Raw genomic sequence first — 17,559 nt, forward strand, 5'->3', positions numbered from 1 at the left:
GTAGCTATTTCACATATGACAGCAACAAACAATCACAGTGAAAATCCATTATTCAAAACAAGTAAAATGTTTGGGATGACTGAGCATCTGCAAACAGAGAGGGATTAGCCCTAAAATAGGGCCGCGTCTAACTGGGAACAATTCAACTTGTCAGTGTTGATCTGCATGTAAATGAAATATTTGTATTACTCTGACCATAATTCATGTTTTAGTCATTATGTAGAGTTGTCTATTCGGCAACTCATGAGAAAAAAAAGAGGAGGATGAATTCGAGCAGCGTGGCTCGTCCTGCGGGAGAAGAAATGTCTGTAATAAACTCGACCTTGTTTTGCTTGAACAAGCACAAAGTTGCCCTGACAATGGGACCAATAATTAACAATGACCAAGCAGTTTAAACAAGTCTCTTTAATGTAAATAGGCACTGGGCTCTCTGACACAAATGGCTTTGGCATTCATACATGGACATATGGCACAGGGACTTGCTCAAGTACCAAAAAATAAAAAGAAGCAATAAAACGACTTGTACGGTCCCCGGCCTGGAGGAGATAAAACATTGCAGACCAACTAGCTGAGATAGTCTGTGTTCATTAAAAACTATTTCTTACATATAAGGCTGTCAGGTCAGTGAGAGAATCAGGGTGTATCCCATGCACCATTTGCAGTTTGTTGGAGCTTAGCTGGCATTCAATTTCAATTCCTTCAAGTTGCTGAATATAGGAGAGCGGCACACACTGACAGGTACAAGTTACTCCAACGACAGACGCTAATTAGCAAGTGCAGGAGTAATGGGAGAGCCGAGCTCTCTCCCTGGCAGAGAGTCAGTGATGGCAACTGAGGCAGGGTCATTTCTTTAAGTGTCTCACTTCCTATTAGACAGGAGATCTCTGGCACATGCCCCATCGAAGCCCATACAGACTGATGTCAGCGACCGAGAGAGGATCCTGTCACATCCTGTAGTTCTCAAACAGAGCGTCTCCTTTGCATACTGCACAGAGGACGACCCGCTCAGCTGCATTCACTCACTGCTGCGGCCCTCCATTGACAGAAGAAAAAGGGAGGGCAATAAAAAATAATGGCACATGATGTGTTTATGTGTTTTGATGGAAACTCGGGGGAAAGTCTTAGAAAGAAGATGATGGACTCATCTTCTGCTCAGCGCGGCTTTGACATTCTGTAGGGGACGCTGGAAATAGTCTCCAGGTTGATGGATAGGTGGACTGGGATTACCCGCCAGGCTCATCTCCTGCTCGCCGTCTGGCCCCGGCTCCTGGAAGGAAAAAAAGGACACAAAAACACAATTCATATAATGTCAGGTCGTTCACCGTGAGAGAGGTTATTAGCTTTGAAAAATAATAAAACACTTCACGGCTGGTCACAATAACCAGCAGCTGACCCAATATCTAAAGCAAACAGAGCAGGTCAAATCTGGGATCACAAGAAGATTACTGATACATTTGTATTATTTCTAATAGCAAGTGGAGAAAACAAGCACATTTAGCATCAATACAAGTAACCAAAGCCACTAATCTGACTAGTTAAAGTTAAGGGATATTGGATTAAGGCAAATTTAAGATTAGAATCGTATATATTATTACAGCATGAAACTGGAATCAAAGTAGGAATTAGTTGCAGATATTTGTAACAGAAGACCAATAAGTAGCTTTTTGAATAAACAGCTGAAAAAGATTAACCGTCACGTTCATCTTTTTATTCAATTAATAGTCGATTAATTGAAAAAACATTCCAAAGATTAATCAGAGAGGAAGAGCGGGTCGATGGTTTGATTCCCTGCTCGTCCAATCTGCAAGCTGAAATCTTAGGAAGTATGCGTTTAAGACACTAAACCCCAAATTGCTCGTGAGGCCTGTTCCTGCAGCGTGTAAATGAGATGCATGACTGAATTGGTGAATATCACCTGTACTGTAAAGCAGTTTAAACGGTTGTTAAGACTAGAAAAGTGCTATTTAAATGCAGCACATTTACCATTATCTCTGCTACACTTGGGTGGTAGTTAAAGGTTTCTAGCCCTATTTGTTACCGTACAGCAGAAACCACATTCAAATCCACTAGATCTGGATTTGTATTTGGATGTGCACCAAATTGCTCACACTCCAAGTTGTCTTCCCCCTGAAAATGCCGGAAAACATGAAAAAATAACCTCCTTGTTGGAGGTAATTTGGAAGCTGTGTTTCCAAGGATGTAACGACCTTCAATTCTTTCTCCTTCGAGTTATCCTCCTCGCTGCATCACACGCAACCCATCGTTCTGAACTTCTGATGTCTCTCCTCACTCGTAGCCCCTGTGGACCACCCCCCCACCCCCACAGCGAAAAGAAATTGCTCTCCCTGCATCATTTAACACATTGAATTAACTTGGGTGGACTTTAATCATGTCACACATGACGCTCTCCTGCTTGAAGCTTTTAAAAGCAATACAGTTTGCTATAGGCCCTGAGATTCAGTTTTTACATACATTATTCAAGGCAGTCGGCTATATCAGCACGCTGCTGCACTCCTAAATGAATACAGTGGGTTTGCCCATCGTCCTGATGGGCAAACCCATGTGATCTTTTAATTTCTCCTTCCTGGTGAGCGATGCAACGTAAACACCCAGTGAGGAGCTAATAAGCTCTGCCTTGTGGTAGTGGAAACACATGCTCTCTGTTCCATTAACACTAAAGCTTTTTGTCTAGACCTCTCATCCCTGTTTCAAATATTTTTTTACAGTTTTTACCGGCTCTGTCGGTAATTTACTGCTCCTCTCTGCATCTCTATCATTTGCGCTGTGCACTACCAACCGAATCGAGTCAAACAGAGTGCGCTCCGCCATCTCCTCCGGCTCTAGTTTACAAATTCTGTAGTTTTACCCATTCTGAGTTTACACGTGTCCAATCACAGAGAGAGATGAGCTGAGTTAATGAATGAATGTGCAACTATGAAGAAAGATTTTACTAATTTAAGAAAAGTATTGATCACTTTGTGATGATCAGTTTAGATATTGTGGCGTCATTTCAAACAAATCAATGTTTTAACTGTAGCGGGTCAGGGATGTCAGCTGAGTTGGTGTCGGTGTGTGTCTTTGTGTGTGTGAGTTTGTGAGTCAGCGCAAGAGAGAGAGAGACAGAGAGAGAGAGAGAGAGAGAGAGAGAGAGAGAGAGAGAGAGAAAAGTGAGCAGCGGAGTCAGCGCGTGTTCATGCGTGAGTGCGCAATCTGATATCGTCCTTAACTTAAAAAACGCTATTACCTTTCCCTCAAATTCTGGGACTATCATTTAGAAGCTACGTGATTCAGTTATAGTAATCAACCGCTTATAGTTAACAATTTGGCCCGGGACAATCGTGATGACTGTGAGCTGTTTCCATTGTACGATAACAAGGAAAGTCAGCGTGCACTCACTGAGCAGATGTATTCTCATGTTTGAAGCACTAACTGTGTCTATCCTAATATTTCATCCCAAGAAATACAAGAATAGTTCTGCTACCGAGCATCTTCCTACTCCTCCTAATTGACGCTCATTATCATCCTTTTATTACATTTCACTCATGACAGGCTGGTGTGATGTAGATAAATCCTAGATGAAACCCTGAGGGCATTGCCAGCAGCTTCAAAATGTCAAAGCAAAAACTGATAGAGTTATAAAGTCTGTCATGTCCTAAATGATAGGAATCCTCGCAAATTGCAAAGCTCACTGCGAGGATGTCTGTTTTACGGAGCAGTGCTGTATTTGAAGTCTGGTTCCTATTTGCCTCCTGACAGAGAGTAATCCAACTTGTCAACTCATCCGTCATCCAAATGAGTACAAAACACTGTTTTCACACATATATCTTCTTACCTGATTTAAATCTACCTCTACTCGCCTCCAGACTTCGGATGAACATCCTCAGCAGAGATAATTAACATCTTAGAAAATAACAGGAACAACCAGCCTGACTTTTCTGGGATTCTTAAAAAAAACGCAAACTGCAACGCAAGTGTTTAATCGACGGCTTCTCTCTGTCTGTGAATCCAGAGCAGCCGCGGCAGCACAGCCGCTCGTCCACTCCAACACCTGAGACACGAGCTGATGGACAGATTCATTTACAGCAAGTTCACCAGATTTCACACTAATTTGCCCCAGCTATAGTACTGTTCATGTGAAAGATGCAGCGGCACAATGGATTCAATCTAATGCACCATTGTAAATCCACACTGTGCCCGTTTCTTCCCTAATATACATTGAAATGCGAGGGCCATATCTCATTCTCTCCACTGTGTAACTTCCCCTTTCTTTCATATATTTTGTTTATATCTGGAGCAGAACAAAATCAGCAGGCCTGCTGCTTTCTGACACCGACAGAAACAACAACAAGCAAAGTAACTATCAAAGACAAACACCAGGCGTGGGACTGTGAAAGAAAGTGAAACAACCTTGGAGAAGTATCTGGGATAATGAGAAAGTCACCTAACCTCGGTGATACTTAAAGATCACCATCAAACACACTGTGAATATTTAATGACGCAAGAATGGATAATTACGAAGCACAACGTATACTGCTCAAAAAATGATATACAGATTGTCTTTCATGGAAACATTTACATTTCAACAATTACTCTAAAAGCCTCAAATAGAAAGAGGATCCCCTGGGTCCTGCAGGACACAAATAGTGAGGTGTATATACATAGCCTCCAAGTAAATTGTATGGTTTATGCTTCAAAATATGCCACCAGATATAGTTAAGTGTCGCTTTTTCATTCTCTTTCACAGCCCCCCCTCTTTTAAAATAAGTTGTGAAGTCATTTTTACAAACATGTCAGGGAATTTGTTGCTAAATATTGTGTGCGAGGAGTCGCCAGCAGGATAAGATGTACCTTGAGACAGTCTCCGTTATTAAAAAGATAATAACAATCCTGACATGACTTCCAGTGACCCAGACTGCCCCTCCAATGTAGTGTAAGACTGAGATTTTGTATCTGTTGTACTTCAGGTTTCTATATAAGTTGGGCCAAGAATCCTTTTTATATAAAGATCTATGTCGTAGAGAAGTCTTATATTAGGGCACCTGATACGTATAATGTTGCTGTTGTAGCATCTGAGAAACATTTAAAGGCTTTTAAAAGGCTAATGCAAATTTTTTGCTCATGCTAATAATCAGCTAATGTACACAGTTGTATTATTAAAGAAACAGTTTGACATTTAGAACAATAAGGTTTCTTACAGTTGAGCTAGATGAGAGGATTGATACCACTATCATGTCTGTATGGTAATTATGAAGCTAATGTAGAGTAAAGTCCAATTCATGCTTCTGCGTCGAAGCTACGCCGTAGGTACCGGGCCGAGCATTCATAGTTGGCTTTAGGTGTGTTTGTGTCGCGCTGCAATTTAATGGCAGAGTTTCTATGCTGGTTTTGAGTGCCGTCCAGTTGGAGCTGATAGATGTTGAAGAGCAAAAACTTTTTCTCAAAGAACTGCAACGAAGAAAAGAAAGACGTCCTCCGTGTTCGTTCCTTCGACTCAATAAAAAAATGGCGGGGAGTCTACCAGAAATGCGATGCTCTTGCGGTCTGCGGCGCCTCAACGCGTAGTAACATTTTTGGGGAGGTGCAAGTCAGGGTACGACGTAGGGCTCTGGGTAAGGTACACGTCTACTCATAGCCTACGGCTTAACGTCGACGTAGAAGCATGAATTGGCCTTTAGCAGTTGGATAGCTTAGCTTAGCATAAAATCTCGAAAACTGGCTGAAAAACCTTCTAGCACTTTTAAAGTTAATAGAATAACACACAATATCATATTATTTCAACCTCTACAAAAAAAAATACAATAATAATACAACTGGTTGTGTTTGCGCCAAAGATCTGAACTAACCTTTCCTGGCAAAGAAACAGTCTGGGCACATAAAGCCTCAGTGTAGAACCACAACTAGTTATTTTTGTAAAACATGACATAACATATAAATTAGTGAGCTGCTGTTTCTAGTCTCTGTGCTAAGCTAGGCCAACAAGCTGCTAGCGCTAGCTTTAAATCAATTGTTCAACAAGAATGCTCCAAACTTTCTCATTTATCTTTCTGAAAGAAAATGAATGTGCATTTTTCAAAATGTCAAACAATTATTTCAGTCGACTGATACATTGAATCTGGGTAACATGTGTCTTTTCTCCTGCAGGATAGGGGCAGACAGTTACAATGTAGAAACACACAAATGTGAAGAACTATTTGCAGAAGCAGGTCTATGGAATTGACAAAAAAAGAAAGAAAAAGAAATCTGTTACCACACTAGTGTTGTTCCAAAGCCACAGCCTACACCGCACACTCTAACAATCTTTTATCAGGTCTTTTTCTGTGGTTGAGGTACATCACCCTTGACCTCTCTCCAAAATCAACCTGCAGCCCCCTGGTGTTAATTATAAGACTTTTTCCCCAAGAGCCTGGGTGGGACGTGGAAGTGCATTAATCTTGATTCTTCACTTCAGTCTAAAGGATCGTTTGAAGAGACTCCTGCGGTAAGCCCCAGAGGCGAGGTGACTCAGTACCGGGAGAAAAGTAGGAGGAGGGGAGAGGAAGAGTCACAGTTTATTCTGTGCTCACACTCACACACAGGGCACCTCAGTGGGCGAGTCAATCATTTACCCTATACCATTTATTCCATGAGTATGTTAATCTGGATGAATATCTAGAGTCACACGGGGTGACATGCCATGACCATCTTCCACCTGTGTTGTGATTTATTTGTTTGCTGATGCAGCGTGAAGGTGACTGTCACCTTATATGCTGAACTGAACAAAGCTGAGGGACTGTGACATGTTTACGTCAATGAGTTTTCATTCAGGAGCATTTCATTGCACACTTTAGATTATCACCGGTATACAGAGGTCAATGCCAAACTAATGATTTTGGTAACGTATAAACAGACTATATTAGTATGTCTTTTAATGACTTTCAATCATGTAAAATAACACTGCTTGACAGTGTGTAAAAATAGTTTGCTCCCTATTTTATAGCAATAAACAATTGCTGCCTGATGCACAATTACCGATACCCTACTGTGTCTGTGCACCTTGTTGTTGCCAATGTCACAGACTGTAAAATAGAGGGATGGAAATGACACAGACAGTCGTGTAATTGCTGAGAAAACATTGCAGACTGGAGGCAGCAATGAAAAAGGCTTAAAAAGATTATAAGTGACTAGTCTGAATACACTGGGTTTTTCAGATAATCTCTAACCACAGGACAGGAAACTGACTAAGGTTGAATATTTACTGGTGCACCACCAATCGACTACACTATATTGATCGTACCTGATTCTTTAGCTGTAACAGAACAACCTCTTCCCGAAAAACATTCTGAAGTCAGAAGTCAGAACCTGGTCCCTATGGTTAGAAAAATGTGGGTGAGTAACTGAATGGTACTTTTGGTCCAATAGTCGTTCCCATCGGTCCAGTCGGACCAGTATTCCACAAATTGTCGTGTAAAAGGGCTTTTTTCAGATTGGTAAGTGAGACTCTCCAGAGACTTGGTTTGCTGCAGAGAGAGAAGCACAGCGGGAACACCTAGCTGCTGCACGGCTGCGAGCGAGTCTGCAAAGACCCAGAATAACAATTTTAGGTTTTTGTTGTTGAAAAAGCTCTTTTAGTGGACATTTTGTGCACTGTCACAGTTGCCCCATAAGTTTACATTGTAGTCACTGCCATAACGTTGCAGCTACTGATACAGATCTATCAGAGCTATCTACCAGACTGCTTCCAAAAAATGTTTTTTAAGTGCCATTCATGTACACCCCCACATGTATTAACATTGGGCCCAGGTTGAAATATACCACAATTCCCCCATAAGTGCCTTGATCACAGCCTTCCTTATCGCATTAGTTAATTTACTGCTACAGTAAGTAAACTTAAGTAGCCTGCAGAGACGTGCACGTTTAAACTCTATCTGAGCATGTGGAACTTCACGATTATGTGTGAACACTTCAGAAAGCTACACATAAAAGTCATCTCGCCATTCAGCGAACAACATGTTTAGCATATTCCCATCGCAGCGGGGGACTGCTCAGTGTTTAGGTTTGTGCCATCTGTAAATTCTCTGGTGCTGAACATATTGTCTTTGATAGCCATCCTTTGTAAACAATGGGCAGCAATCCATTGAAAAACGCCAGCTCCTGCTTGTGACAATGCTAATTATAAAAACTATTCTGGGAATTGTTGGTTGCTGCAGAATGGGACAGTTCAAAAGAGCAAAAGTTCAGAGACCCCATGAGGGGGACTCCGATGCCAAAAGGAGCAAAGAGGCCTGGCTTTGATGAATAGTCAGAAAGTGTTGTCGTCCTTCATTTATGCTACCTCAGACACGTTGGTTAGGAATGGAAAGTGACAGCAAGAGCCATGAGTGAGGAATATTAAGTGATGCTAATACGCTATGATAAAAGCCACAGCCTAGTGACCAAGCATAAAGTAATTACCATGGAGCTCTTAGTTGTTCACAACAACTGCAAAACATACACCTACTTCAGGGTCACAGGTTGCAGTGCAGCTGTTGCATTAGTTTGTATTGCTCCATGTGATAAAGATGTCCACACTTTAGTGGATAGAACCTTATATAAAAACCTAGAAGACAATCTACTTGTGCGTTTAGACAGAGGCTGTTCAGATTTTCCCAATAATCCCTTTATTTTGATTGTTACAGACCTCGTAACAGCTTTTTTTGATCGTCTATACATTGATAGCATATCTCAGCATTACAATGTTCCAGTTGTCGGAGCTCATGCATGCACTTCTCTTTGGGTGTGTTTTCCAACATCGCCAAATCGCTCCTCTTGTACACAATCTCTCATCTGCATCATGAGGAATCTATGGTAGCTAATTGAGCCCTGAGGCAGTTGGTTTCAATGAGGGCTCCTGTGCTTTTCTGGTAAAAAAAAACAGCAGAAAAAGAGCTCTCTGGAGAAGGCAGCGCTCTGTCGAGAGGCAAACAGAGCAGAACTCCTACCGTGTTCATTAGTTGTCATCGATCAGTGATTCGGCCGCTGTGCGGCTCCTACCACAGCTCACATATTACCAGTTTCATGTCCTGAAATTAATATAAAAGGTAAGAAAGTGGAGCCAGCGCAGCATTCTCTGAGTTATATTTTATTTTTCACTGCACTATTGCAGTGTGGATGGATGTTTGGCAAGGTTTTCAACAGTATGCAGAGATTGCTATGCAGCACACTTTTCTGATATCAATATGAGCTACTATATTCTGTTATTGGCTTCTCTCAGAGGCTATCATCTCCGCAACCTTTTCCATCACAGGTGATGTACAGTAGAATGAGGCCGCAAAATAAAAAAAAACTGATAAATGGCTGAGACAAAAGCATAAATAATGCAGAGATCAGAGATACTGGAATAGTGAGTCAAACACCGCTTCAAGACGCCCTGCACCTCCCCGGGAAGAAACTGAAGAAATCACAAATGTCCTGTCAGACATCATCACTGTCTGCCAGACCTCATCTGCCACATGTAGCAGTCTCTTCCAATCCTTCTGTACCCTTCCCACCAACTTAAAAATAATTATTAAAAAATCTGATCTTTAGAGGCCTCAAATCCCGTCTCCTACACCTGACTGCAGCAGGCTTTTAATTACACTTATGCTATTTTCCTCCTGTTAAACTTCACTCTATTCCCCCCCACTTTCATCTCTTCTCCATCCTTCGAGGACAGACTCCCTATACGGACTCTCTACTTATAAAACCATGACAGAGTAAACCCTAAGCTATTACTGCTTAAAAATGTAACAATGAGATATATTCTTAGCATGACAGTCCAGAGTTTAAGTGAATATATAGTAGGGAATTAAATCAATATTTCACAGCTCTGCTGAAGGAGCAGAGGGAAAGTGCTATTATGTAGCACTAATTGCACCTATAGGGCCTATCTTAAAAAAATGTAATCTGCGCTCTCATTGGAATTCATCGTAAGTCCTCAGGTAGATGACCGGGTGGTTCATGCTGCTCCTCATTTCACTGAGTTTTCTTTTATTCAATTCATGTCTGCCTTTGAATATTTATCCTCTTCTGATTTGCAGCCTTCTCTGGCTTGGCCAAAGTTCTGAACAATGCCATTCCTTATTGCCCTCTTACATACATAAAGAACAAAAAAAGACTTTGTAAATCCTTGTAAATTGTGAACCCAGGTCAATCCAATGCATAATTTCACCTGGAAATGTATAAAGTTTCTCAAGATACTGTTACTTCTAATAAATTATTTTTATGTCGGATGAGTCCGTTGTGGGGATATAAAAAATGTTCAAGGGTTGCTGGAACCAGCATTATTCGGACAGTGTGGTTACACAACCGTTGGTGAGTACACATCCACTGGCAAAACAAAGGAAAAGGCTGAAAACTGAAAATAACCAGTGACTCACTCTGTTTTCTGAAGCATCATGTTAGCTCTTGGACTTATGTGGATTATGACCCATATCTATGACAGCGCTCTTGACATTGACTTAACTCTGCTGCGTCAGTGGGAAGAGAAGGATGGATAACAGCAAACACCACCATGGTTTGCTTACAGAGGTTTATTATTGGTTAGAGGATCAGGGGGAAAGACAATCGTGATCAACAGCCACCTGAAGGAAATGTCTCTGTGTTTAAAATGTGTCTATTTCATGGTGGCCCTCAGAGCTCAATGCACTGCGACTTAGGAAAACGCATGCAATAAGTGTGTAACATTTGATATAACATACAGTAGGTCTAATGATAGCCACAAAGCAGTGTGACATTGAGTGGGCTGCAGACAGCTTTTTACTCTGTTAGCTGTGCTTGGCTGCTAGTGATGAAATAATAAAAGTTTGAGTGGATAAACATAAGTCATGAGTGAACCTGTGTATCGATAACATAAAGGTTTATGAAAACAAAGTGCCCCTGACTCTTAAACGACTTAATTAAATGCAGAACCTGCTTTATTAAATAAGATATGCTCCACTCTGCATAAATCCATTAATCGATAGCAAAACTGCCACACAAATATTAGAATAATTGATCCAGGATGATTCAGCAGCGGAGAGGTCTACGGGCGAGGGGACATTACCTAGCAGTAACAGTCTCCGAGAAGGTCAGCGGATACTACAGAAATGACTAATGTCCTCTCTCTGGCTCCCGCTGGCCAGACTTTATTTTGGCTAGTTACAGGAAATTACATTTTTGTATTTTCTATCACCTTTTATTCACCTTCTCTTGTATTCATCAGTGCCTCATAAATACAAGTTGTAAGTGACACGTCAATGTGATAAAAGATAATCACACATCAGACACCGAACCACTGGTAGTGTGTGGGTCTGTACTGTTTGCTAATGTGAGGTAGCAGTGAAGTCAGTATGACTCATAGACAGTGGTGTGACTAAGCAGCATCATCCAGTTTATTTTACTCTACATACACAGACATGGACGCCAAATATAAACAGTGTGTCAAATCTGTTTCTGCTTCTGAGGTGCTGCTAAGTCTTGGGAATATAGGGGTTTCCAGTACAGGTTCCCCTTTTTAGAATGAATGAAGTAGGAGTGGTTTTAAACAGCAGGAAATATTTAAAAGTAATCGGCTAAATTCATCGAACTGTGTCTCATTTCTGACAGAACAGAGAGCAGCTACACTTTCCTGTTATCTCTCCACAGCCCCAAAACACATCAGTGGGAGTCAAATCAAAATTGATGGAGTGCCTCTGAAATGTCTTCTAAAATATCACCAATCAATATCAAAACATCTATGTCACAACAAAACGGAAGAGATATTTTTCTCATTTGAACAGAAAAATATCCTGAGTTCAGTGAGGCAGATCTACCCTGACACAGGCTGAGGGATCATATACTGTGTAGGGCTGCTCCCAATCATCACACAGGGTCCAATACTGCCAGCACCTTGACTCTGACCACTGTGGGAAAGGCCTGCCTGCCTATCACTGAATTACTGCTGCTGTTTGCAGGTCCAGGTAACCCTGCTGCTAGAGTCGAGCCATTAAAAAATCATGCAGCCATACAGTCAACCCTCAGTTACACAGTATATGTGGGTTACTAAAAAAAAAAAATGCACAACATAATGTTTTGCACTCTGAGACTCAGCTACCTTCCAAACACTCAAATAGTAAATACAACGCTTCCTTAGCAACACGGAGACTGACAAAATGTCAAGATAAGAATGATCCTCCAAACCAGGTGAAGATACTCAAATTGTACCACAACTAAGGGCCCCAAGATTCCTATAAAGTTATAAAATATAAATGGTTAAAGTCAAAATGTAATGTCCAACTATCCTAGTCTCCACATGTGGATTTCCTTTTTTTACGGACACAGCTGGAAGATACAGACAGTGTGATTTTGTGAGGAGTCAGAGGAAGACATGGAAGCATCTCTGGCGGAATAATTCCAGATGATGTGCCCATAATAAATCGAGGACAGCATCTCTCCACTTGTGGTACAGTTTCATTGGTGAGGCGGTTGAACTGATGATGTTTCGTAACAATTAATTTGTTATGTATTATGGAGGGAAGAACTCTCTTCCTCAGTTAAAAATCAAACAGACCAGTCACAGAACAAGTCTCCTGAAACCAACAAGTTCTAACACTTTCACACATCATCCCCTCCCATGTCAGTGTAGGGAGTGTAACTGTCCATGGTGCTGAAAGTCTATTCAGCACCTCTTTCTCCCCAGATGAGGCTCTGCAATACACATCATACAACACACTTTGTCTTACAATATTTATTTTTACATATTTGTAGTGTTAGATATCTCTAGTGGGGGAGCTCTACTGTGTCCTTGCTATTACTCGCAGTTAAATACTGTCAAACTCAGGACTCTCATATGTGCCTCCACTTCATCCCCATTGTCTCCAGTACTGTATATACAAAGAGAATCACTATGCCAGACGGCAAAGAATCTGACTAGACTCACTGCAACAATCCCCACTCACTAATTTCTAAAATGAAATTCAGATCACTGTTGCCTCCAAACAGAAACAACACACGGTCTCAATGTGAATCTCAAATTTATCCACATGGATGAGGGTCTGCACCTAATCCTAACTTCTTGAAGGAACGTCGTCTGGTACTGCCAAACCTGCACACAAGGCAGTTGCAGTCTAGACTTTTCTAACTATTTAGTTCCTTTTCCTTTTCACCATTTACGATCAATAGCCAAAATGCAGGTTCTAATCTAAACAGTTGATTTTTGAGTTCAAGTGAAACTTTGTACCACATTTGATGACATTCCCTCAAGATGTAATTAAGATATCATGTTCAAGAAAGAAACATAAACATACTTCGTGAGGCCACTGAAATCCAAGTTCAAGTGAATGTTTATACCAAATGTGAAAGAATTCCCTCAAGGTGTTCTGGAGATACAGCGTTCTTTGGAATGGGACGGACAGGCGGACGGAAAGACAACCCGATGGTGAGGGTAGCATATCCGATTTCAAAATTCACAGTGTTAATTTGCTAGTGCAGGCGTGCTTAATGGGAAGCCGCCAGTAAGAAGAGAATGTAGTTTTTTCTCCTCTAGTTTTACTTATAAATACATATAATGCTCAACATGGGACACAACAAACAGTGACACATGGTGGTGTTCTGTGGTCTGTGGTCGGCTGCAGCTCCTCACAAGCTGAAACTAAACCAAACCTCATGATGACGTTGAAGTTTCCGAAAGAAAGAAAAACAAATGAAGGCTACATGAGTCATACATTACATATCTGAGAAGGACGTGGAATTAATGTTAGCATGATAGATAAAATATACTAAAATATAGATTTATAATATCAGCCAGTGATCTTGTGATTCCTTAAAATCAAAATGTCAAGACTTCTCATATCCCCATGTCTGCTGAATTAATGCAGCCGAGCCTCATTACAGCAGCACTTTTCCATAGCCCCCAGAGACACTGTGTCCTCCCAGAGCATTAATGCTGCCGAGAATACCGGTGGAAAAAGGAGAACGGAAAAAAGTGACACCTGAGCAATACATAAAAACTCAGATGTGCTTAAAGACAGATGCATATGTACGAATTAAAATCATGCTCACCTTTATTCTCTTGGCCTTAACTCTTCAGTGGTGTCATGGCTGAGGAGAGGAGAACAAACAAGAATGAATAAGTTCAAATACAGTGCAAATTCTGAAAAGTGCTCATGCTGTCATCAACTTTCATGTCCATTGTCTCCAAAGCATTATCACAGGATTTGCGGTTGTTATCGCATTCCCCCCTCCTTCTGCATCCCTCCTCCTCCTCCTCCTCCTCCTCGTCTGCTCCATCTCTGTGCACCAACCTTGCCGTGGCTAACAGGAAGCAGAGGGCACAGCGTTTTATTTAATTAGTCACAGCAGCTGAGTGCTCATGTGGAACCAAACAGGGGAGGCAGATTGGGGTAGTGAGATGGATAGGCTCTCTCCCACTGGACCTTGGCTGTACTGTCAGAGGAGCATAGATTACATGGCAGAACTGGGTGGAGGGGAACAAGGCGGGGGTGATGGCAGAAGGATGTAAATGGCACCTGTGCAGGGGGATTTCTCCAAGTGAGGAGATTTCCGACGTACCCCTGTCCTCTCACAAAAGGATTCGTTACGCTATTAACGCGTAAAAACCAGCGGACAGCGGAACTGGCCCATTGTTGTGATGCACAGCAAACTGAGTCGTTTGAATGCGAAACTGTGACAACGCTCTTTATTCTGAATGATTTAGGAGCTGCCATTTTTCCTCTATCTAATCAGACAAAGATCAAGTGGCCTATTCCTCACAGACCAGCAGATACCCTCTGAGAGGTTGCAGAAGTTGCTCCGTGTGCAGCACAATCTTGATGAGTTTCTTTCCAAACTTTCTGAAACAACTAGCAATCCCCTGTTGTAATACCAGTGCAGTGTCCATTCTGAACAAGCCTATTTGGAATGAGCTGTTTGCTTGGCCTTTGGTTTTGATGGTTGGAGCTTTCTTTCTGAAAACTGCAAAAGTGACCTATGAGGATTTACTTAACTTTCATATGTTCCACGTCGGCTATTTCAGATGCAATACACATGCCAAGTGTGAAGCCGATGATAGTAATGGTTCTTGAGATACTGTGTTCCACATACAGACAGAGATGTGTGGAAATAGTAAACATATACAATTACACATTCTCATGTCGAAGATATGATCTATATAGAAATAACAAGGGGAAGCAAGCACAGGAAGTATCTATTTGTACATAATTACAGAATATGTTGCAGTGTGAGAACTATATGATTTATGTCGTACGAATTTTATAATTTTCCATTATTACCAAACCGGCGCTGCTTGGCCTTCAACAAGGATACAGCATCTCTCTGGGTTCCCCTTGGAGACAATACCATAGTAAACATGTAGCTTACTGTATGCTGCTGAACCAGCAAGGAACATGAGTGCACTGCTTAAATAACCAAGAAGCAATGGTGTGCAGGGAGCTCTTTTAATTAGCGCTCTTGAAGTTATCCGGTGACCCACATCTAATAATGAAGGCAACATGAATGTTCTATTTACATATGTTTAGTCAGTAATGTGTGACCGTTGGGAGAGCCCGGTGGCCGAGTATGTGGTGCCAGTGGAAAAGGAAGGACCTGTCAAGCAGAGCTGCCTGGAGCTGTTTTCCAGGGTCCCTCTAAATTCCTACTGAAGCCATGTGGAATAGTATATTAGTGACCTGCAGGTCTGGGTCATGTTATAAGAATTCTGTCTGAAATGTGTTAACAAGCCTTGGTCAGGCAATGCCACATATTCCAAGAAAAATACAACTCTATTCAACACTATGATTCAAATCATGAAGTGCGAGTAGTGTTCCTGTTTTGCTTATAACAGGTATAACATTTCGTTGACTGGACTTGTATTCTTGGAGTGAATGAGAGCTCAGTGGTGCAGGAGAACAGTATAAGAACCATCCAGCATGGTATTGTAGCATGTTTGAGGTAGATGGGTGGAGCCTCCAAGCATTCTCTGAGACGTTGAGATGTTTTAATTTAGTTGTGTTCTAAGACATAATATATGTTTCTTGGCAAATGCCAGAATTTATTATTATCATTATTGTAGGTACAGTTGCTGTTGTTTTATGTTATATTAACAATAAGGTATAAATAAGTTAAAAATAACTTCAGCCTAATTGCATTTATTTACATTTTTCAAAGCGATCAGTTTCCTCGATTTTCTAAATTAAAATCTACTTGTCATTTTTTTACAGTGTGTTGTTGTTTGTTCTTCCTTCTGAGAAAATATCACAGTCTTCATAGCGGATTCACAACAACCATCTTGGATATCACTGAAAATGCGTCAGCAGTGCTCTCAGTGAGCACTCCTCTATCAGTCATCGCATCAACCCGCCACATTTTAGAAAAACGGTTGAGATCGGTCTAACCAGTTTCAGCAAGGATAGTAATCGCTCTGAATGGGATGGGGCCCAAACCTATCTGCAGTAGTAAATAAACACGAGCTCTCTGAATGGTCTGGTTTGCAGACTAACATGAAACAAACAGCAGGATGTGAAATGCACTGCCTGCAAACATTGCTTCAAAAAACTACTCATGATCCAAAACTTCCCAGGGTTCCTTCAAGGTCAAGATCAGGGATAAGTCAGGTTTTACAATATAGATTAGATATTAACCAATCAATTTCTTTAGTCGTTACGAGTTGCCTACAGTCATCCCAGCCCCTGTAATGCAGTTTTATCTCTAAACGAACATGTAAAAACTATGTTCTTATAGTCATATTGACTATACGGTATCTGCAATGGATTATATCCCCAGAGGCAATAAAAATATGTAATTCCAAGGACCATGCAGCTGTACTCCCAACTAAAATCTTTAAACTTCATTAACTCGCGATGCCATGCTTTGGTTCCCAAGAGAGACATAAGGTGGACATAATGTTCCCCACTCATTAAGGATGTCGTTTTTTCATAGTTATGTGAATAACTCAATACAGACAGAAGGGAGAACTAATGAACACAAAGGTGACTTTGACTCCGGTCTGACTTTCCTCTTTCTGCTAAAGAATCACCTTTACAAACGTTAGCGAGCTCGAATATCAACACGGTATTCAGGATGATGAGCTAATGGACTTCCAGCATTTTGGACTGAATACGAAAGGAGTCAGAAGAGCTTCTCTTTGCTATCTGCTCTAAAAGGCCTGATATTCCCAAACCATCCACCTTCATGGGACCTTGCCTCAGTTAACAAGGGTTAATAAACCCGTTTTACACACGCAGCTCCCATTTTAGAGGGCGTGTCAAATTGTTCTTTCCGACAATTCTTTTTCAGTGAGAGAACTGGGTCACTGACTAACTCTCTCTCTCTTCCGGGGGCCTGGTTGTTAAGGCCTGACGCATTAGGAGTCCAGTATTTTAGGGAGAGAAGGGGCTGGTGCACACAAACTAAAGCCAACTTCTGACAGGAGGAGCTGCACTTGCGTGACTGCCGCTCCGTCTAAACAGCACATCACGCTCAGATAACTGAACACGTTTAAGAGAGGAGGTGGGGAGGTGCGGGGTGAAGGCAGCAGGAGCTGTGCAAACTGTGGATGTAGATGAGTGTATGGCACTGCTCCTTTCTGTGTGAGGTGTTTGACCTTTTGCA

At 41.4% G+C, this 17,559-nt stretch overlaps 1 protein-coding gene across 1 annotated transcript in view; it reads right to left on the reverse strand.

Moving 5' to 3' along the window:
• Positions 1 to 390: 390 nt before the first annotated feature.
• Positions 391 to 17,559, reverse strand: part of cd276 (CD276 molecule) — a 72,213-nt gene continuing 55,044 nt past the window's right edge. The window contains exons 7-8 of the mRNA XM_035155155.2: positions 14,014 to 14,052; positions 391 to 1,267 (exon numbers count right to left, since the gene is read on the reverse strand). Of these exons, the coding sequence (XP_035011046.2) occupies positions 14,030 to 14,052 (23 nt within the window). The 3' untranslated portion in view covers positions 391 to 1,267; positions 14,014 to 14,029. The remainder of the gene's footprint in view (positions 1,268 to 14,013; positions 14,053 to 17,559) is intronic.

This window comes from Hippoglossus stenolepis, chromosome 1 (genome assembly GCF_022539355.2).
Source record: "Hippoglossus stenolepis isolate QCI-W04-F060 chromosome 1, HSTE1.2, whole genome shotgun sequence".
Classification (NCBI taxonomy): Eukaryota; Metazoa; Chordata; class Actinopteri; order Pleuronectiformes; family Pleuronectidae; genus Hippoglossus; species Hippoglossus stenolepis.